We start from the raw sequence: 22,751 nt of genomic DNA, 5'->3' as shown, positions 1-22,751 counted from the left end.
CTCGGTCTGGCTCCCACGTACGCGAGGTGACGCCTCCGGCGCTGCTCCTCCAGGTACAGTTCGCGTCTTCGCGATGCATTGGCCGTGGCAGCGGACGGCGGGACTGTCGAAGAGTTGGGGATTAGGCGGTTGGCTTGCAGACAGAACGCTAGGTTTTAGCTATGACTGAACCGACTGAACATATGTCTGAGACTCATCCGATCTTGATCGAGCGGCCACAAATGTCTAAAACCTGAGGATCAACCACAGGCTTGCGGAACCCTGGGAGCTTACGTCGATGGTGCAATTAACCTGTTGATATCTCTATCGAAGAAGGCGATCACACAGACAAAATATTTATTTATTATTACGTTGACGATACATGACTACATGGAGCACATCAAGGAGCGGAAAATACTGGAACATGGACTGAAAAGAAATACAGACGACAGTTGATACAGACGATCATTAAGGAGCATGGAAATGATCGTTTTTTTCTTCCAGGCGGTGCTACCTAGAAGCCTAAAGCTAGACAAGGTGAGCTTCAGGTTATGGGCCATCACATGAACACTAGAGATTATCATGGACCAATGGCGGGAATCCCAGGAATCACCACCAGCGGGCCGGTAATGGTGCTGGTACCAGTAGCGGTGCCCAGAAGCGGCAGGTCTGGCAACCCCAAAACCTTCGCCTCGCCGACGCCGGCACCGGCACCGCGTGTCGCTGCAAGTGTCTGTTCCTTGCCGTTCAGCTCCCTCCCGTCGCAGTACGCGAGCACCACCAGTAGCAGGAGGGCGACGGCGAGACACTTCGCCATTGCTAATTGGGAGGTTCTTCTGGTATGGAGTGCTGATGAAGTGAGGAGATATCCTTGTGTGAGCCTGGGCTTGGGGCTTAGCATCGTCGTCTGCGCTGCTCTTATAGGCGAGTTTGCACGGGGTGGGCAATGCGTCGTCGACGCAGAAGTGAAGGATAGAATAGGTACACTGTGCACAGTCACGGGCGGGGAGAGAAGAAGGTATGGCGGCATGTCCCTGTTGTTGGATTGGAATGGAGCATATGCCTTTGTCTGGCCATGAATCCATGCCGACTTACCGCAGTCGAGAAGTCAAATTGATCGGATTGGTTCGCATTCTATCGGTAGTTATGTGAGCTTTTTTGCTCTTGGAATTTTGTGTGCTGGGTTGGAGAAAAGCTTGGCTGCGGGCCAGTTGGTTTGAGACGACGGGTCTGTTGCCTCTACCAGAAAATTGGCACGCCCGTGAGGTTTGTACTTTTTTTTTTGACAATCAATACCACATATATTCATAGTAACAAATAGTACATGGTAGAGATACATGAACTGACTCCAACGATTACAAAATAAAGTCTAAAAGATAGTAACAAATCTTCGAGGTCTTCAATTTCTTTCTTCTTCGTAACACAATCTTGTACTCTCGTGAAGGCAGCACGAAGATACATAACGAACCATAGACTCGTAGATACCGACGAAAGTTCTCCCATAATTTTTTGAGCCGCAATGCCAAGATCGCGTGCACGCACGCAACCATTAAAGCAGTCATACAACATCGGCAAGAGTACCAACACCAAGTATATCGGGGAATAATAACCAACTAGCTTTGTCGTCGTCGATGGAGAGCCGAGAGTACGAATCACCATTGTCGAGGACGTAGCAGCCGGGACAAAAACTGCGAGGATAATCCTCCTCGCGGCAACAACGACAAAAGATCCAAAATCGATCTGGCGAAGCAAGATCCGAAGACCCATACCTAGAAAATTGTGATTGTTCAACACCACCATTGACGCCGGGAAGAAGATCTCGTCGCCGAACGAAAGTCCGAAGATCACTTATTGCATACGATGCCATCTCCATTGAGGGAAAACCAACAAGAAGGCGGCTACCAAAATCCTAACATAATCTAATGAAAACAATACTTTTATTCAAAACTCCACGCATAGATCGGGTTCCCCACTCCTCCTGACGCCGGCGAAGCCGACCGGAGGAGGGGGAACCAATCTATGGAGGAGGATGAACTGGAGGCGGCTAGGGTTAGGGCGGCGGCTGAGAGGAGAGACCACGGGGACTTCCCGTATCTCGACTATCCTATTGTCAAAATAGCTGTTGCCCGGGAGGTTTGTACTTGTTTGGACTGGTGTCAAATAATTGGGTTGTTCTGTCACAAAAACGACAACGATTATCTCCATCAAATGTGACGTGTGGACTAAGATTTATTAGACTTGCGTCATAAAATGCTTTGTTAGAATAATTGGTATTGTCTCATCGTCAAAAGGAACGGATGAATGTCGCTGAAATTTACATGCGAACGATAAATTCAGAGTTGATTTCGTCTAGGCAGCTGGGGTGGAGGCGCACGTCCTGCAGCATCTGACGGCGGGCTTCACGAGCACGGACCAAGTGGGTCTATGCTCGGCCGGGCCAGGAGGGCCTGGTTTGCCCCTTGTCGGCATGTCCGGATGGGTACCGCCATTGGCGGTGGAGGCAGTTCCCTCCCGTGGTGCCTTTCCCTCGCAGCCCCTCATTTTCGTGTTCCTTTCTCGTCTCGCTGGCTTCGGTTTGCTGGCGGCGGGGAGATGGCGTTGGTGTCTCTTAAGCCGTGGTGGCGCACGCTGGTGGGTGGTGAGGTTGGTGGATCAGGATGGAGCGCTCGTGGCGGAGTGACGAGGGTCGGGAGAAATCCCTGTCGGTTGGCCGACACCGACGCGGTGACGCTCGCGGGCGTCACCCCTCCTTCCTGAAGGGCGTTGGTGAAGCTCTGCTCCCCTGTCCCTACGCGTACTGGGGGAAACCCTAGGACTAGTCCGGGCAGCAGCGTCATCATCGTCGCATTCCTTCTTGAAGGTGCTACTTGGTACGCGGCGCTGCAGAATGCTAGGCGCGTGGTGGAATTCTCCGCAGGGCGCAGCCGGCTGCGAGACACCTTCGTTTTCGTCGATCCGGCCTCTTTGGCTTTCTTCTCTTTTCTTTCTTTTGTGTTTTCATTTGGGCTTGATTGTGCTGATGCTCCAGCAGTTGTATCGTGTGGTTGCTATATTAATATAGCGGGACGCAAGCCTATTTCGAGGAGCACTTTTATACATACCGAAGTGCAAGTCGATAATAACAAGAATCGGAAAAACGAATGTAAAAAGAGTGTGGCATCTTTGCAAAGGAGTTCTCCTTACTAAGAAGTGTAACTAATTGGCGAATACAAAGTGTGTTTTCTGCAATACGTATTTCTTCATTGTGAGTTCACTTATTATATATGGTCAGTGGTCTAAGTAGATTCTAAGTTGTATTCCCGAAGTAACGTTACAATGTTTTTGGCAACTGATTAGAGCATCTCCACAGTCGCAGGCTAAATAGACGCCAGCAGCAGGGCTGGTAGTCGATCTCTTCTCCATTTAGGGACGGTTGCCTGCACCAGCGCGTACCTACGCAGGAGCATTGCCGTCGTAGGTGGGCGTTATTGGAGCGTCGTACGTAGAGGCGGGCGACATGCTCGCCATGGAAATAGCGCGTAGCCATGCGTGGAGAGCATGACATCCATGTATTTGTTGGCCTTTCGTAGGGACCATACCAGGCAGCCACCTCGCGGGGCCGCTCCACCTGAAACAAGGGTCGGCACAACGTGTTACACTCCGCCCAGTCAGGGTTGTCCTGTTCCCAAGGCGGGTGGCGGCTGTATGGCGCCGAATGGAGTCGATGAGGCCGGGTTGCATCCTCCGAAATCGGGGGTGATGGGGGGGCTAGCCAACGCACGCAACGGGCGGGTCACTAAAAATATTACCATGCGGTTTCTACGACTGCCAAGGTGCCGTGTATGTGCTTGTCCCTTCCCTTGTGCGTAGGGGCCAGCACGCTGCCGAATGTTTTATTGGGCTTGGGATTGCGCTGCCACATTCTCAAGGTTGCCAGTGTGATCACAAAATCCATCCGATGCCCCAATAGGCCTACTGGGGCTGACGGTGAAGATGGTCTTACAAGGTATTGATCACAAGATAAGAATCCTGAAAGGGTGGTAGTGCTTACCATAATAGTCTCTTTGGCTGTATGGTCAGGTCATCAACCCGGTGTACTTCTTTGCTCTGTTCATCGTCGTTTCTGCTACATGTTGAAATGGAGACATGTTTATGGAGATGTATGCAAGTTAGAGGATATGGTTAGGGATATTTTATCCACATGGATGGCGACGTGATCTACCGACTGTCCATCTAACACCATATGTGTTTTATACCTTTATTAGCTCTTTTTAAAAGAAACGAAGGCAAAAGCTTTGCCTTATCTATTACTAATTAAGAAGAAAGATGCCCAACTAATTTGTGGAAAACGGTGCAATAATCATACAACACCACGGGGCCACGCCCACACCCACTCAAGACCTCGAAACACCACTCCATCAAGATCACGCGGCCATTCACCACGCCGGAGAAAAGATGCGGCGTAGAAGAAGAAGAAGAAGAAGCCAACCCTTTTTATGAATCTTGTATTTCACATTTTTTTCTACTTTTATTTTTGAATTGTTGCGGCTGTGTGCACTTTATTTATCGTCCCTAGGGAACCGTGGCCAAGGTAAAAATCAATTTGGGGTAGGGCAAATTATAAAAGTCCAAAATAGTTTCAAGACATTAAAGCTATATATGATTCTAACGCAGTCACTCGGTACATTAAATTGTTCCAAGACTTTAAAGATACCAGATTATTTTGCTCTGGCCCTTTTTTTAAAGTTTAGGTAATATTCTTCGTTTCGTCGTGGAATGGAATGGGGCGGATGGCTTGGTTTTTCCGTGATGACATTGTGACATGCGACGCAACGGCCATGATTCGAACCAGCGTTGAATAATCAATGGGTCCAAGTCGAAAACGATCAGGTATATCGCCGAGTTCTAGACCTAGGTCCAGCAGTGCCTATGCATGGCGTCCATGTTGAAAGTTTGAAACGATCCAAATTTCCGAGTTAGTCGTACTCGTACCGTGAGAGCTTGAAAAATAAAGGAAACGAGGCCAGCTATTTGATACGATCGTGAGACGAGACAGAACTAATCCAAACATCTGAGTTAGCCGTGGGACCGTGAGACAAAGACGTGCCTTTGGCAAAGGTTTTCAACCGTGTGTCGTTTTGATCTCTATTTGACGTGACTGATCCACGGGCCAAATCCATCAATACATAGGTGGTCGGCACTACGGTACATGAGCCTTGTCCTAATAAACAAATGTCATTTATTTAGTTTTCTGGGAGCACGGGTTCCAACTGATCATGAGAAAGAAATCCCTCCATTCAGCTTTCCACAAACGTGTACAAGAAGTTTTAACAAACTAATTAAGCTTGCTAAAACGTTGTCAAAGAAAGGGTGTTGCATAGATCGCATCACTCTTGGAGTGAATACACCTCATACGGAAAGCCATACAACATCGTTGCGCGCGGGATGTTCGCACACGGTTCTTTTCTTAAATAATTGTCGGGAAACATTTGCATTAATCACACGTTTGGTGACATGTAATTCGTGTGAGAAATATTATCTACGACTTACAAATTTCTTCCATTTTGGTTTGTAGAAATATCTCAGACGGGCGGGAAACTATACTCATGTGTATCGTGTTCCTGCTATCAAGAATATCCAGAAACAATTTTCTGGACATCTGATAGCAGTGACGTAATGTCTTTGAGTCGTACACCAGACCGGTTGGGTGGAAATAGTCTCGCATAATACGTGCATGTCTCTAACTCGATCACGGTCGGTGTTGGCCTTGCGCTTCACCGACGAGCCACCCCTACTCTTAGGCAGCAGATAATGGATTTGATGAGATTTTTGTAAAAAAAACGATTGCCTTATACTACTCCTATGCTCGTGCAGCTGCTCAGTTCATGAATGCATTGGCAATGTCTATGGTCGCGTCGATGCAACGGAAGTGAAAGAAATTTGAACTCGCGTACACATACCTCAAAGTAGGGTCGGCGACCGGGTGAGCAGGTTGTGGGCGCACATGCTATCAACGTGCCCAAGCATGCGTCTGCAGAATAATTGATGGCATGGCCGGTGGCGGGATGGAGGCCAGTAGGAAGCCATCTCTGGCAACACGCGAGGTATGCGTCGTTGCTGGAAATGGGGGAAGTCATGACGATGCCCGAAGATGGAAACAACCGGCAGGATCTTTTGTCACGGCCGTAGACAGCGGCCAGAGAACGAGGTATGTGGGCACCACGACCCACACAGAACTGGCGATGGCAACGGCGACCTAGAGGGGGCAGATGGCGGCGCTGCCTGGGGGGTAGCGCTGGAGATGGCGGGCGAGGGTTTGGGGCATGGGAGTTTCTTATGTATGTCTTCTCTGCCACTTGCAGGAGGGCCGGGGTGGCCAAAGATAGGACAAGGAAGGACACGCACGTTGTCCGGTCCGACGCATCGGTGGACAAATTTTTGTTTTCATTTGGGTCGTGCCGCTGGAGCGTGCGATTCAGACGGCCCAAGACAAGATCGGTCTCCTCGCTGGAGATGCCCTTATATATTGGAAACTCAAAACATGTATACATTCATTGAAACTTATACATAGTTTGCAGAATTTAAACTTAAAACATTAACAAGATCCTAACTGGTGGTAGATGACGTTGGTGTCAAGGCTGTCTCCACCTTCCCTTTGGAGGTTGTGCGTGTGAAGCTCCTATTCGTCTTCAGAGGTGTCGAGGCAGTTGCCACCTCCTCCATGTTAAGGTTGAGAGTGCGTGGCTCCTATTCGTGTTCGGTGGTGCCGAGGCCGCTGATGCTGGCTTTGTGGTTGTGCAACATTCGCGGAGGCGGCAAGGTGGGAAGTGGGAGCTAAGGTTGCGGCGAGCGGATAACTGCAAGTGGACGCCAAGAAGGTGAATAAAAAGAAGAAGGCCGGCGTATGCATTTACGACGCTGAGAAGTTTTGGCATTGCCCCGTGGGCAGCCGCGTGTAGTGTAAAATTGGCATCGCGTACCGGCGCTCTATTGCACGGCCTAGGGAATCGGAGCCTCGATTACCACGACAACCAACCTCCTCCATGATCATGAAAATGGCTGACCACCGTTTCTCTGACGGCCTAGATGAGCCCACCGCCCAAATCCAAGGTGGCATGGGGCGCCGGTACGCCCATCGATCCCTCACCTTGTGTGTAGGGCTGGTACGGATGTGATGGATATTTTATTTGGCTCGGGATTGCACTGACACATTATTGGACGCGTCGGTTTGAGCAAAAAAAAAAAACTCTAATAGGCGTATTGGGGACCCAATTGAAACCACCTGTGAATATAACCTAAGATCCATAAACTTTTTATGGGGTGAGTTTCCCGTGTATAATGACAAACCTTTGAATATTTGCATGCAATACATGTGGAAGTAGAGTACATGCATAAAAAATACTCGCCAAATATCTCTCAATTTTTTATACGCATACTCCTACGTACATAAGATCGACCACTACTCATTATAACAATCAGCTGGCCCCGATTGATAGGGGGATATTGGCGACACATGCAGGACTTCACAACTTCACCAATCAGCTGGACCAGATCGCCACCTTCAAGTTTTGACATCGCAGCTTTGTAAATTTTTCTCTGATCCAGTGATCCATAATAAGTCTCATGGTTTTAATTAGTTCAAAGTTTGAATTAAAACCATGACAACCCTGTATCAGCTGGTCGTTTGATGCTGTTGAGATATTATTATTGGTTCGATGATCACCTTGAGGGTGCTATGATACTTGTAGCTAGATTAGTAGATATGCCAGCATAATTTGGAAGTACAAACAAATTCCACAACTCAAAGCTTATTCGTTTAAGAATTTAATACGTCGTTGAGCAACCTCTTGATATGTATACCCAAGAAGGCGATCACACGGGCAAAGCACTTATTTATTACGTTGATGATACATGTAGCACATCAAGGAACCAAAACACTGGAAATGAACTGAAAAGAAATACATGCGACAGTTGATACAGACGCTCAAGCATGGACATGAGCGTTTTTTCTTCCAGGCGGCGCGCTAGCTAAAAGCCTAAAGCTAGACACAAGGTGAGCTTCAGTTCAGGTTGTGAGCCATCACATGAACTAGAGATTATCATGGGCCAATAGCAGGGATCCCAGGAATCACCACCAGCGGACCGGTAATGGTGCTGGTACCGGTAGCGGTTCCGACAAGCGGCAGGTCTGGCAACCCCAAAACCTTCGCCTCGCCGACGCCGGCGGCGCCGGCACCGGCACCGCGTGCCGCTGCAAGTGTCTGTTCCTTGCCGTTCAGCTCCCTCCCGTCGCAGTACGCGACCACCACCAGCAGCAGGAGCGCGACGGCGAGACACTTCGCCATTGCTAACTGTGAGATTCTGGAGTAGTGGTCGTGAGGAGATATCCTTGTGTGGCTGTGTTTGCGTGAGCTTCGGTTGGGCTTAGCATCGTCGTCTGCGTTGCTTTTATAGGCGAGGGTGGCAGTGCGTCGTCGGCGCAGGAGAGAAGGATAGAGAGGTGCGACATGCGGCGCATCCTTCTCAAGTATACTGCCACGGGCGGGGAGAGAGGCAGGTATGGCGGCATGTCACCTTCGTTGGTTGGATTGGAATGGGGCAGATGGCTTCGTCTGGCCGTGAATCCTTGCCGACTTACCATAGTCGAGTAGTCAAACTGGTCAGATTGGTTCGCGTTTCTTCAGCAGATATGTTAGTTTTCTGCTAGCTCTTGGAATTTTGTGTGCTAGTTGGTGTGGTTTGTGGTGAACCTTGGCTGCCTGGGCCAGTTGGTTTGAGACGACGGGTGTCCTACCAAAAAAATTGGGTCGTCCGTGAGGTTTGTAGTTGTTTGGACCGATACCCAATAATTGGCTTGCCCATCACAAGAGCGACACAATTGTCACAATTTTAGAGTTATCTCCATCAAATGTGACGTGTGCACGAGATTTAACTGACTTACGGCATAAAATGCTTTGTTAGGGTGATTGCCATTGGTCTTAGTGTTGCAAGGGAACTATGGATTTCACTGGAATCTCTGTAAGAACCATAAATTTTAAGTTGATTCTATGTATAGAGCACTTTTATTCATCCATAAGTGCAAGTCCGTAATAACAAAAACCCATGTAGGGTTCCGTCCCTCTCGCCGGCGACGCTGCCGGTCCGCTCCACCTCCGGTGCCCTTGGGGCTTTGGAGGTGTGGCGGACCGCGGCCTCTCGCCGGCGGGAAGGTTTCAGTTTTCAGTTCTTCGTTTAGTTTATTTTTGGTGTCTTCTTCGGGATGGTGAGGCGGCGGCTACTTCCTGAAGTCAGAATAAGGTCCTCCCCGTCCTATCCTCGCTCCGGTGGTGCATCTAGCGCCGGCGGAGGACGCGTGGAGTTGTGTGTCCGGCGGATCCCCCGTGATCCGATCGTCTTTCATGTTCGATTGTGTGGTTTCATGTCAGTCTCTTCCGATCTACGGTTGTCATCATTGGTGATGGTTGCTGCTCTGGTACGCTGGTCCTTTGGGGCCTTAGTACGACGACTTCCCGCCTGTCTACTACAACAAGCTCTACTACGACAAGCTTTGCCTGGCTCCGGTGATGGAGGGGCGAGGACGGCGGCGCGCCTTCGGCTCGTGCTAGTGTCTGTAGGCATCGCTAGGTGGTTCAACGACCTATTTGTAATTTTTATTACTTTTAGGCATCTTTGTACTACTGTTGATGATTATTAATGGATGGAGGAATTTTCGCAAAAAAAAAGTCCGTAATAACAAAAAAAATCTGGAAAATAAAGGTAAAGTTAAAAGTAAAAAGAAAAAAACACATCGCATCTTTGCAAAGGAGTAATCTTTACAAAGGAGTACGTGCAAATACAAAGTGTATCTTTTGTCATCAGGCTTCTCACCCTTTACATGGTTGCCGGGCACTTACGAGGACTAGCTCCTTGGTTTCCCAGGCTTCACTCCCATAACCTCTTGAGGTGAACGAGACAACTAAACACCTATTTCTTCATTGTAAGTTTAGAAATAGGCGTCGGCACGGGCGCCGGCACTGCTGTAATGGGGTGCCGGCAGAGCATCCTCTATTTGGGGATACTGATCCCACACCGACGCCCCCAATACGGCAGCCCCCATAGAAATTCAAACTCATTAAGACATTTTGAAAACGATATTCATATGAAATTCATATGAAATTTATACAAAAGTAACTCGATTTCAAACTAAAAAACTAAAAAAAATCTAGCGGCGGCGTGCGTCGTAGGCGCTGAAGTAGAGGTTATTACCGTCGTCGCCGTCGTCGCTGGATGGCCCGAAGGACTAGTCGTCGTCGTTCTTCTCCTTCTTTGGCGCCGGCAGCTCGGAAGGTCCGGCGAGGTCGACGAAGTTGGCGCCGTGGTCCCTGGGCCACACCGCCGCCTGCCAGGGGTCCATCGTGATCTGTCGGTGTCTACAGAGCGGCCGATGATGAAGTTATGGTCGGGGAACTCCTCCGGTTCGTCGTTGCCACTGAGGGCCACCTGCGCCTCCACCTCCATCTCCCACCATTGCATCTTTGCCGGCAGAAGTGGTGGCGAGGCCGCGGCGTCCTCCTTCTTGAGGCGGCAGCGGTGGCCCGACCCCGTCGTCCGATGGACCGGAGCAGAGGATGCGCTCCTCGCCCCGTCGCGGATGACGACGCCTCCAGAAGGAGGCGCGGGCGCGGCGGAGCGCGTGTGGTCGCTGGCTACTGACGATCCGGTGCGCGAGCTCCTGGACGCCGTAGTCCTTTCCGGTGCCCTTTGCAGAGTCGGCGCCACCGGCGCCATGCACTCCGCCTGCGGGAAGTACAATGGGACGCCCGGCGGGTCGCCGCGGGCGCGCTGGCGGAAGCCGTACTGCCGCAGCGTGTTGTCGACGTCGCGGCCGTGCCACCAGGTACGGCGACCGACGTTATTGAAGCGGCCGGCCGCACATGCGAGTTCAACGGCGCGCTCATCTTCGAATCGTCGCGGCCACGCCGGGCTGTCGAGCGCATTGACCGGCAGGTTCCTCTCCACCGGCGTCAGCAGGTTCCGCCGTTCCCTAGCGAGGGCTCGTGTCTGTGGTCCTGCCGGTGGCGACGGTGGCACGGTGAAGCCGGCGTTGGAGACGTGCCAGCCGTGCGGCAGCTTGTACTGTACTGGCACGGCGATGCGCTGCCACTACAGTACATCCGCCTCGTCGTTGCTAAGCTGCAACGAGCGGAGCACGCCGCCACCGCTGCCGCTGGCGTTGTCGTTGTGCGCCATCGTCGGTGGGTGTGTGGGAGAGGTGGTTTTGTGCGGCGTCTGCGACAATGGTGGCTAGGGTTGGAAGACGGGGAAGAAGAGAAGTGTGCGCCGGTGGGGTTTTAAGGGAGGCGACGGACACACATTGAAGGTGCGTGCGGAAGGTGGGTGAACACCGCGTGGCTAGTTGCTGCTTGGGTTTCCACGCGGGAGGTCATTAACGCTGATGACCAACCTTCCCGCGTCGTTTCCGATCTCCGGCGCACCCGATTCGCGCCCTTTGCGAAGGGGCCGGCACGGGGTTGCCGGCGCTTTCATTGGGCTCGAAAAAGCGCAGGCGCTATTTGGGGCGTGCCAGTGCGAGCCTATTTTCGATGCCGGCCCCCAAAATGCTACCGGGGCCGCCGGTGAAGATGCTCTTACTTGTTCTATGTGTTAGTCATCTAAGTAGATGCAACTGATTAAAGCATCATCACTGGCCTCACCAATTGGGGAGGGGTTGCCCACACGAGGGCCCCCATACCCCCTTCCCCCCGGCTAAAACTAATTGAATGACCGAATTTAAATAAAGTAGGAATTTCATTCAAATTTATGATTTTTTTGGACGAGTTTGAATGAAACTTCTCTAAATCTAACTAAACCCTACGTCTGCTCGCCGCGCAATTCATCGAACGGGCTGAAGTCCAGGGCGCCAATGTCAGCATCATCGCCACCATCATCTCTGTTATCGTCGTTACCACCATCGATCCTACAATGACGACGAGAGGCCGCTCGCTCGACGTCGACGTTGATCATGACGTCGCTGTCGTTGGCATACCGCCATTTGGCAAACTTTGGATCTACTGGTGGCACATCATCTACCCACTCCTAGAGCGGCTTGCTCAGACCAGGTGAGTCGATAGCCCGCGGTTGCACCAGGTAGCAGAGGAAGTCCTTCCATTTTGGATGCGGCACTGGCTTCATCATGGGGATGCGCCGATGCAGTGCCAAACGGCGGAAATAAAGCCGCCCGCGTGGCTGGCTTGTCGTCCTTTCTTTCTGTGGCCGAAGACAATGTAGCTCAAGCGATACGGTGGCGAGGCTGGTTCCGGCTTGGGGATGTGCAGTAGTTGGGCGCGTTAATGCATCAACACGAAAACAACGCTGGTGTAGGAGGTTGTCAGTTGAGCGTCGTACGGGTGATACGTCTCAAACGTATCTATAATTTCTGATGTTCCATGCTTGTTTTATGACAATACTTACATGTTTTGTTCACACTTTATATCGTTTTGATGCATTTTTCGGAACTAACCTATTAACAAGATGCCGAAGCTGCCGTCTCGTTTTCTCGCTGTTTTTGGTTCCAGAAAGGCTGTTCGGGCAATATTCTCAGAATTCGACGAAACAAAGACCAAACATCTTAATTCACCGAGACGGACCAGAACACCGAAGGGGAGACGGAGAGGAGGCCCAGGGCCCCCACACCATAGGGCCGCGCGGGCAGGCCCCTGGCCGCGCCGGCCTATGGGGAGGGCGCCCTGGTGCCCCTCCGACGCCGCCTCTTCGCCTATAAAGTCCCTCGCGACCTAAAAATCCGGCACCGATTGACGAAACTCCAGAAAAGCTCCAGGGGCGCCGCCGCCATCGCGAAACTCCAATTCGGGGGACATAAGTCTCTGTTCCGGCACCCTGCCGGGACGGGGAATTTCCCCCGTAGCCATCTCCATCGATACCACCGCCATCTTCATCGCCATCGCTGTCTCCCATGATGAGGAGGGAGTAGTTCTTCCTCGAGGCTAAGGGTTGTACCGGTAGCTATGTGGTTAATCTCTCTCTTTGTACTCCAATACAATGATCTCATGAATTGCTTTGCATGATTGAGATCAATATGATAAGCTTTGTATCGCTACTAGTCTATGTGCTACTCATGTGATGTTATTAAAGTAGTTTATTCCTCCTTATTCCTCCTGCATGGTGTAAAGGTGCCAGTGTGTGCACCGTGTAGTTCTTGTCGTAGGTTATGATCATGATCTCTTGTAGGTTATGGAGTGAATTATCACTATGATAGTATTGATGTGATCTATTCCCCCTTTCATAGTGTAATGGTGAAAGTGTGTATGCTATGTTAGTTCTCGGTTTATTTTGCAAAGATCTATTATGCTCTAAGGTTACTTAAATATGAATGCTGAATGTTGTGGCGCTTGTTAACTCCGGCTTGAGGGAGCTCTTGTAGCCCTACACAACGAATGGTGTTTGTCATCCAACAAAAGAGTGTATGTAGTACAAATGAGAGAAGTTATTTATTATGCGATCAATGTTGAGAGTGTCCACTAGTGAAAGTATGATCCCTATGCCTTGTTTCCAAACATCGAATCTCCGTTATTTACTGTTCTGTTGCATGTTTACTCGCTGTCATATTTTATTCAGATTACTATTACCACTCATATACATCCATACTACTTGTATTTCACTATCTCTTCGCCGAACTAGTGCACCTATACATCTGACAAGTGTATTAGGTGTGTTGGGGACACAAGAGACTTCTTATATCGTGATTGCAGGGTTGCTTGAGAGGGATATCTTTGACCTCTTCCTCCCTGAGTTCGATAAACCTTGGGTGATTCACTTAAGGGAAACTTGCTGTTGTTCTACAAACCTCTGCTCTTGGAGGCCCAACACTGTCTACAAGAATAGAAGCACCCGTAGACATCAAGCTATTTTCTGGCGCCGTTGCCGGGAGGTAAGGTAAAAGGTATTCACATCCTCCGACTACTAAGCTATTTCCTAGCACTGTTGCCGGTGTGTGAGTGCTCGAAGCTATTTCCTTTAGATCCTGCAATTGCATCTTTTTGTTTCTTGTTTTTATTTTCACTAGTTAGGCATAATGGAAAACAACAAAAAAAATTAGTGAGCTTTTTAATCTTTTTCCTGATTTAGAATTGTTTGATGTGAAAATTAAAAAAACCTATGGAATCTTATTTGCATGATAGTAGCAATGTTATTAGTATGAACGCAATTACTGCTAATGCTATGGAAAAGTCTAAGCTTGGGGAAGCTAGTTTTTATGATCTTTGTAGCTTCCCAGTTTTAGGGGAGAAAATTTGCTCTGATAATACTTTATCTTCCATATGCGATAACTCTAAGGATGCTTGTGATATTTTTAAATCCACCTACTGAAAATATTCCTTTTAAGATACCTATGAAAATTATTGAACGTGTTATGGATAACCGCTATGAAGGGGATGGAACTGTCCATCCTGGAGATCATTTACTGTTTTTGCAAGAATTATGCGGGTTATTCAAGTGTGCAGGTATCTCTATGGATGAAGTGAGGAAGAAACTATTCTCTATTTCGCTGTCTGGTAAAGCAGCGCATTGGTATAAATTGCTGAAGAATAGTTATTCTCTTGGTTGGGAGGAAATTGTATCTCTCTTTAATTCTAAATTTTATCCTCCTCATGAAGTGCATATTGATAGGAATTACATTTATAACTTTTATCCTCGTGATGGAGAGAGTATTTCCCAGGCATGGGGGAGATTGAAGTCACTAATGCTCAAATGTCCCATTCATGAGCTCCCCCATAATGTTATTATTAATAATTTATATGCAAGGCTTTCAGGACATCACAAGGACTATCTAGCTACCTGTTTGGAGGGATCTTTCACAAGCAAGGAGGTTGAAGCTAGATGGGATCTTCTTTATCGGATTGAGGAGAACGCTGAAGATTGGGAGAATGACAAAGGTAGAGAGTCAGGTATAAACTATGATTATGAATGCATTGAAACTTTTATGGATACTGATGAATTTCAAAATATGAGTGCTACTTATGGTCTTGACTCTCAAGTTATTGCAAATCTTTATAAAGCTTTTGTTTCTCACAATGAATTGCCTAGAAAGAATTTTGATAAGTATCATGAACCTTTCAAAGACGCTTGCATGAAGGATGAAACTGTTATTAATGATTGCAATAAACATGTTGAAACTTCTGAAAATGCTATTTCCTATAAGCATGTTAATTTTTGTGGAATACATAGACCTTGTGGAATTAATCAAATCGAAGATGAATATTGTATCCATCATAGGAATGAAAAAACTAGAAAGTGGTCTAGGGATCTAGATGATCTTGGTGAAAAAGTGTGTGCCCTCTATCCTTTTATTTGTGAACTTTGCCATAGGGTTGGTCATTTTAATTTTCAATGCTCCTCCAATGATAATTCGAACCCCATGAGTGCTGCAAATTTGTATTGTGATGATGAAATTATTCCTAATCAGCATGATGAACTTACCTTATTTTTGAAGTGTGAAGAGTTATCAAGAAAAATTTCTTTGTTAGATATTAACGATCTTGATATTGATGATGTCCTGCATGGGTGTTTTTCTTATTGCATTAATAATTGCCATACAGATACTTACATACAAAATATTTTAGAAGATTATACTTTGCCAAAATATGATAGGACCGCAGTGTGTTTCTGTCGTCGTGGTGAACGGACAGATGCCATGGGATGGCTTATCTTGGGGCCGAATGGACGCCTGAGGATTCGGGGGAGGGTTTGTGACTAGATGGACGAACTTCCGGATGCTTTCCTCAAGAACTTGGCCAAGGCCAGAGGTAGAAGAAGAAAGACACAAGGATGAACTCGCTCTAGATCACCATGTTCATTGATCTCAAGACAGAGTTACGTGTTTTTCTCTCTCGTGGATCGCGCGTATGAAAGAGGCTGCCCCTCTCCTTATATAGGGAGAGGGTGGCTTACGGAACAAGAAACCCTAATGGGATCTTTGACTAGACAAACTACTTTACAAAGATACTTTCTAAAGCTACTTTAATCATAGATGACGCCGGGGTCTTCTTTAAACAAGGAGGCTGACGTCCTCCGGCTTCTTTGACCATCATCCTCCTCTTTGTCTTCTAGCCTTCGTTTAAAGCTACTTTGCTCAGCTCATCCTTGTCCTTTAGCTCCTGACGGAATCTTTGACCAGTCAGCCGACACGCCCTTCCTTCCGGTGCGCCGGTATCTTTCCTTCCTGGTTCCGGTATACCCCCCTTGGGGATACCGGCTTAGCTTCAATTAGCCAAACCCTATCTTCCTATTCCGGCATGAACATTAAACCGGTATCTTGAAGGGTGAGACCACCCGGTATGGCATATCTTTAGCATACCGGGGGTCATCCCCCAACATTAGTCCCCGAAGCTGGTATAGTCTGACGGATTCTATCCAACAGACCATGCCAGGTTCCCACGTTCTCTTATACCGGTTTAATCTATCCGGCGCTCAACTTGGCTCCGGCATCTTAGCCCGGACTCATGCCTTCTCTCTTTGCAAGGCATTCTCCGGCAGCTTATCGTCCGGCATCTTGGTCATTAAATACTTCCTCGGCGAAGTCGAGAATATATCGGGCCCCGCGCCTGACAGAGACATGCGCACTGTGACTGTCGCGCCAGTGTCAGCAGTCACTTCCGTTCGGCTTCCGCGCGCGCATTAATTGGGCCGCACCGGATCCCAATCACTACTCCGGATCCTGTGTGCCTCCCTGTGCCCCCTTTTCTTCCGCGCGTGTATCTTTGCGCCACGTGGCCACATGCGAGGCGAACCGTCGCGGCCCACGACTGAACCGCTACGGTTCGGCGGTTTTTTGCCCACCTCTTTTTCCTTATAAGGGCAAAACCGCCCCTTCTCCTTCTTCTTCTTCGCATTCTCCACTTCCTTGCGCACAGCCGTTCTTCGCTCGCACGCCTCCGCCGCTCCCTTGCTCGCTAGAGTTCCGCCGCCCAGCAAACCCTCACGAGCGCGCCGCCGGACGCCGCCGGACTTCACCGCGGGAAAAACTTCCGCGGCGCCTTCTTCTCCGACACGACATTGAAGTTCTTTCAAGTTCTTCTCCGCCTCGCCGTCGCCGGACCTCCCTGTCTTCAGCGAGCTCGCCCTGACGCCGGCGATTACTTCCCTGAGCGACTCTGCCGCCCCAGGTTAGTCCTTTTTCCCATCTTCTCCTCTTTTACTCGCAGTTCAGATCTTGAGTTGAAAGCATATTTATTCTTTCTTTTTCTTTGCTTTTTTTTTGTCCTTCGTAGATCTTCTCGCGAGGGTAGTTTTTAGGGAATCTGTTTTTTCCGAGTAGATACCAAAAACCTCTTGAATCCTAATGTCTTCCGAACAATACGCTTCCTCCTCTTCCTCCGGTAACCCGGAAAATCCCGCATCTGACGGGGTCAGCGCAGAACTTGCGCGGACGGAAACCGAGAGCTCCCAAGAACAAGATGCCGGAAGCTCTAGCCTAGCTTCCGGTACTGATCTTTCCGAGGTCACCCGCGGAGCCTGGATGGGCTCCAGCCGTGAGTAAGTATGAGATTGACCGGTTATACCGGTCCCGGAGGATTCCGAAGGAGTCTCCTCGCCGGATTCCTCGGCGAAGAGATCGAACCGGTGCTCGAACCCGGCGAACGTGTTGTCTTTCTCGCTCACTTTGAGCGCGGCTTCGGCCTTCCCGTCTCTTCTTTTTTCCGGAGTTTCCTCGATTTCTATAAACTCCAACCTCACCACCTTCCTGGCAACGCCATTTTCTACCTCTCTTGCTATGCCACCTTCATGGAGGCTTACATCGGCATTCGTCCCACTCGCGAGACGTTTGCTCGATTCTTCGCCCTTCGGATTAATTCCGTTCAGGGCTTAGATATTCCTAAACTCAAACCCCCCGTACAATGCGGGTCTTGCATCATCGGCTCCCGTCAAGGGAGCCTCTTTTTCAAGTTTTCCGGTCTCGAGTCATGCCGGTCATGGCAAGGGACCTTCTTTTACGTTAAGAACAACGGCGCCGCAGATCTCATCGATCTGCCACCTTTTGATCCGGCGCCGCCCTCAAAGACCAATTGGGGCTACAATCCGACGGAGTCTCACAATGAGACAAACCGGATTATACGTTTTATGAAACAGCAGATGAAGGACACCGGCCTCTGCTCCGACGATATCGTCCGCACCTTCATCTCGCGTCGGGTGCTTCCTCTCCAGCGCCGCTCCCACAAGATGTGCGAGATGTATGGCCCTGGTGATCCTACCAAGATCACCGGGCTTCCTCTCAGCAAGAAGGACGTTGTCCATAAGGCCGAGCAGATCCGCCGTACCTCCATGCCGGAAGAGTGGGAATGGGGCCTCCGGCCTCTTAGCTCTACTAATCCTCCGACCCAAGAAGTAAGAAATTACGCGACTCGGGTCGGTTTACCGGAAGCTTTCATTGCGATTAACCTTCTTCTCTCTCTTTTGTTCTTTCAGGCCAAGGACCGTTTCCCCGGCATCGAATCCGACAAGCGCGGCCGTTGCCGGAAGCGCGGTCTCGACAAGTTCGACCCCGACCCCGTCATCTTTTGGAAGGACTTGAAGATGGGCCGGACTCCAGCCGCGCGTCTCGGCAAAGCTCCGCCGGAACCTTCCGGTTCGTCCGATGAATTGACCATTCTCGAGGTAGATTTTCTTTCATTCCTCTCATATTCTTTTGCTATTGTTCTTCTGTAGATGCGCCCTCAGCCAACCTCGACCCACAGGTCCATGAGCGTGTGACGCCGCTGCAGGCCGAGGCAGGCCAAGAGTTTGGGGACAAACTCATGGCCCAGGAACTCAGGGCCCAGGGCAAGAAGAACAAGACCCCGGCCTCTGATGCCGGCTCAAGCCAACCTCCCGCTGCCAAGCGCTTCCGGACCGAACCCGTCGCGGGTAAGGTCGTTTCCATGAGGCGCCACAAGGGCGCGGCGATGCCGACGGCCACCGGGTAGGGCTTCTTTTCTTTTCTCGCTTGTTCCGTTTTCACTAAGTTCTTTTCCGGTTGCTTTTTTCCCAACTTTTTCTTTCCTCTCTTTCAGCCCCGCGCTTAAGCTTGGCCCCAGGCCTGAGGGCTCTGCCGGCTCGGCCAGGACCTCGACTCCTCCTCCTCACTCTAGTCCGGCACCACCTGGTGCCGGCAACACCTCTGCCTCCCCTCTGGGGGGCACAACAAGTTCGGGGCGCGCGGCCCCTACATCGCCAGATCCCCGCGCGGAGGAGGACTTTGCCTCCCCTCCAGAGACCCAAGACACCGGCGCCAGCAACATGGGCGCCGGAAAGAACCTGCCGGCGGGCGGAACCTTCTGTTCCTCCCGTCCCCGAGAAGAAGAAAAAGAAGAAGACCTCTTCCAGACCGGGCCGGAAGCTTCCGCGCCGGAGACTTTAGCACCGCCGCCGCCACCGAAACCTCTCGCTCCCGAGGCAACCGGGCCTACGCCAACGCCTCCACCGACCCAAGGAGCTTCCGCAACCGCGCCCAAGCCGCCGCCGCCGTCCCTCAAGATCACCGACTATTTGAAGCCGGGGGCGTCGCGCGGAAAAGCTACGGACGGCAGCGCCTCAAGCAGCTCGCAGCCCTTAGTGCTGCACACCGGGCCTGCCGCCATGGTGGTTCAAGACAAATCTTCCGGCCTCTTGGGCCGGATCGTTGAGCTTAAGCGCGGGGGCCAAGACTTGGGGCCTCTCCTCCCTTACGCTCGCGGCCGGAACGCCGCGGACATCTCCGCAGCCTACCCGCGGCTTGGGGAAGGACCGCCTCCCGGCGCCGGATCCCCGCCGGCCCTCGCTCTACTAAAGAACACTTCACGCGCCTCAAGCGTGCCGTGAAGGAGTTCGACAGCGCGTGGTACGACGCCACCGCCAACGTGGTGGTAAGTTCTATCAACTTTTGTTGTAAATTTTCTTGATGCCGGTTTTCCTCTTTCCGGATCTTGTCTATCCTCCCAGTCCCCGAGTTTTGGGTTTAGAGTGCAACTCTGAGCGCAAAACTTTCTTTTTAAAGAACTTCCGAAACCGTCATCTTTCTTACCGCAAACTCCCGGTCCCCGAGTTTTGGGTTTAGGGCTTGCCCTTGGCGCAAAACTTCCTTTTTAAAGATGCCGCACACTCCCAGTCCCCGAGTTTTGGGTTTAGGGCTTGCCCTTGGCGCAAAACTTCCTTTTTAAAGATGCCGCACACTCCCAGTCCCCGAGTTTCGGGTTAAAATCCTTTGTTCTTCACTAACATCATTTCCTTAAACAGAGCACGGCCGACGCCCGGAAAGCCCTCTTTGAGGAGCTTCTATGGGAGCACCGGAGCCTTGCTGAGGCGCACAGCAAGTGCCTAGGTAAATTCTCGTGCCTCCGGCATCTTTTTACCGGAAGGTTTTTCTTTTCTTTGTGACTTACAAATTTTTGGCACAACAGCTATCCCGGAAGCCTCCATTGAGGCCCTCAAGGACCAGGTTGCCAAACTCCAAGGTACAATTTCTATCTTTCCGGTTGACTTGCTTCTCATGTGCCTTTGTGTTTTGCTAATATCTTCTTTTCCGGTTCTTAGCTGAAAAGGAGCAGCTCATCCGGGATCACCAGGAGGCCTTGGAGGCCCAAAGGGATATCTCCGTAAAAGCTCAAGGACCAGGCTATGCAGGCCGGAGTCCGGTACGCTGAGGAGCTGAAGGCCGCCGAAGCTGCCGCGGAGGCCAGGCTAAACGAGCGCTGGAGGATGCCGGCAATGCCAATGTGGTGTTGCAGGCAGAGCTGGAGGAGGGCGTCAAGGCGCTAAAAGCAGCTGAGGGCAAAGCCGCCAAAGCGCACAAAGCTGCCGCGGAGGAGGCCAGGAAAGCCCGCAGAAGCAGCCGAGAGCGAGGTTGCGCGGCCGAAAGCGGAACGAAGGAGTACGACCTTCCGGTCACGCGGACCGACGCGCTTGCCCTCCGTAAGTTTCTTCTTTTCTCTTTCCGGTTTCCGCTAGAAGCTTACTCGTTCCGGTATCATATACTTAGCCTTTTATTTGTCTTGCGTGGCTCTTTCCGGACTCCCGTGCCCATGCCGTGAAGAAGGTTGCGGAGCATCGGGCCAAGCAGGCCGGCGCCAACTTGGGTGCACCTTGGGATCCCTACGATTACTTGGTTGCCCTAAGCGCGCGGATCTCCCACATGCGCTCGGTGGATCGGAACCTTTCCGACATCCCCGAAGTAGCCTCCCAACTTTTCAAGACCCTCTCGGCCTCGGTGAAGCGGTGCCGGATACCTTCTCTTTGATCGCCGACCGGCTAAAGGGTGCCTCGCGAAGGATCCGGGAGTGGCAGTGCTCGCTGCCCGTGCCGGAGCGGACTCCGCGCCGCGCATTGCCTGCTCCTGGTATCCGGAGTTGGATCTGGATGCCTTCATCGGCGTGCGTGAAGGTGCTCCTACTGATGTGGATCCGGTTCTCACCGCTAAGCGGCAGGACCGCGCGTACCACATTGCGGAGTACGCTGACATGCGCACCTTCATCCCCCCTCCAGAAGATGTCAAAGATTATCTGAGCGAGGAGGAAGAGGATGAAGGCGAGGACGTGCCACCGCCAACTCCTGATGCCGGCGCCACTCCCCGGAAGCCCCTCGTTGCCTGACCTTATCTTAGATATCACCTGTCCCTGCGTACTTGCCATAAAACTTGTTAAATTCTACCCCGGTATGCCGGGGTTTATGATGTAAGATAAGACTTAACCTTTTGGTTCGTGCTAAAACTTTTATGCCGGTAAGCTGTACCGGTTAACTTATTAAGTTATGCTTGACTTAAGATATTTTCTTGTTGATTTGCTTTTTCTTGCACTGCAACAATTGCGAAATTTTTTCTGCATCCAATTGATGCACACTTGGCTCTTTTGCCTTGGCTCTGCCTACCTTCTCTGGGCATTTTTGGCGTATGAGCACAAAGTTCTTTTACCAAGCAAGCATTTTCTTGAACTTAGAAATAACTCGAAATTTTTCCAAAAACCGGTATAACCGGGGTTAGTTAAACTTTCCCGGATTGTTCTTTCCTGCTCTCCCTTTCCGCAGTTCATGTGCTTATCCCCTACCGGTTTATCTTGCTTGCCATGAAGCCAAGTTATGGACAACAGCAGAGTCGAAGACTCCGGTAGGGTTTAGCACATTACTAAACCGGAAAGAAAAAACGTTTAATAAGCAACCGGTAAACAGAAAAAATAAACATGTTTCATGCAACTTAATAAGGCAAGTCCCCGAGATTCATTCGAGGTTCCGACATCTTTTTATTCATAGCAATTAAGGTACCAAAAAAGGAACTCTTACAAAGACCACTTCCAGAGTAGAAAGGACGCAACAAAGCTACATTCCATGGGCGTTTGGTCTCCTCTGCTGACTTGTCCGCCTTTCCTTTCTTCCATTCCTGTGCATCAATTAGATAATAGGCATCATTGTGGAGAGCCTTGCTCACAATGAAAGGTCCTTCCCACGGAGGGGAAAGTTTATGCCGGCCTTCAGTGCGCTGCACCAGGCGTAGCACCAGGTCCCCTTCTCGGAACACTCTTGGATTGACCTTCCGGCTATGATAGCGTCTGAGGTTTTGCTGGTAAATGGCTGTTCTTGCCAAAGCTAGCTCTCTTGCTTCTTCTAGCAAGTCCACATCATTTTCTCGGGCCTCTTTTACCTCTTCTTCGGTATAGAGTTGCACCCTTGGGGAATCATGGAGAATGTCGGTTGGTATGACCGCTTCTGCTCCATAAACCATGAAGAATGGCGTGTATCCGGTAGATCGGTTCGGAGTTGTTCTTAGACTCCACAGCACTGACGGTAGCTCATCGATC

At 50.4% G+C, this 22,751-nt stretch overlaps 2 protein-coding genes across 2 annotated transcripts; both read right to left on the bottom strand.

Annotated features, from left to right (window-relative positions):
- Positions 1-559: 559 nt before the first annotated feature.
- On the bottom strand, positions 560-806 carry LOC124686620. The gene has a single exon (XM_047220534.1). It carries the CDS (start codon positions 794-796, stop codon positions 560-562), a length of 237 nt encoding a protein of 78 aa, XP_047076490.1. The 5' UTR covers positions 797-806.
- Positions 807-7,959: 7,153 nt separating this feature from the next.
- On the bottom strand, positions 7,960-8,429 carry LOC124686619. The gene has a single exon (XM_047220533.1). The coding sequence runs from the start codon at positions 8,301-8,303 to the stop codon at positions 8,058-8,060; it is 246 nt and encodes an 81-aa protein (XP_047076489.1). The 5' UTR covers positions 8,304-8,429; the 3' UTR covers positions 7,960-8,057.
- Positions 8,430-22,751: the final 14,322 nt, after the last annotated feature.

This window comes from Lolium rigidum, chromosome 2 (assembly GCF_022539505.1).
Source record: "Lolium rigidum isolate FL_2022 chromosome 2, APGP_CSIRO_Lrig_0.1, whole genome shotgun sequence".
NCBI classification, from domain to species: domain Eukaryota; kingdom Viridiplantae; phylum Streptophyta; class Magnoliopsida; order Poales; family Poaceae; genus Lolium; species Lolium rigidum.
This window is presented reverse-complemented; position numbering and strand designations above follow the sequence as displayed.

Excerpts from the sequence above, each read along its gene's own strand:
- LOC124686620 (XM_047220534.1), bottom strand. The coding sequence starts at position 796 with ATGGCGAAGTGTCTCGCCGTCGCCCTCCTGCTACTGGTGGTGCTCGCG.
- LOC124686619 (XM_047220533.1), bottom strand. The coding sequence starts at position 8,303 with ATGGCGAAGTGTCTCGCCGTCGCGCTCCTGCTGCTGGTGGTGGTCGCG.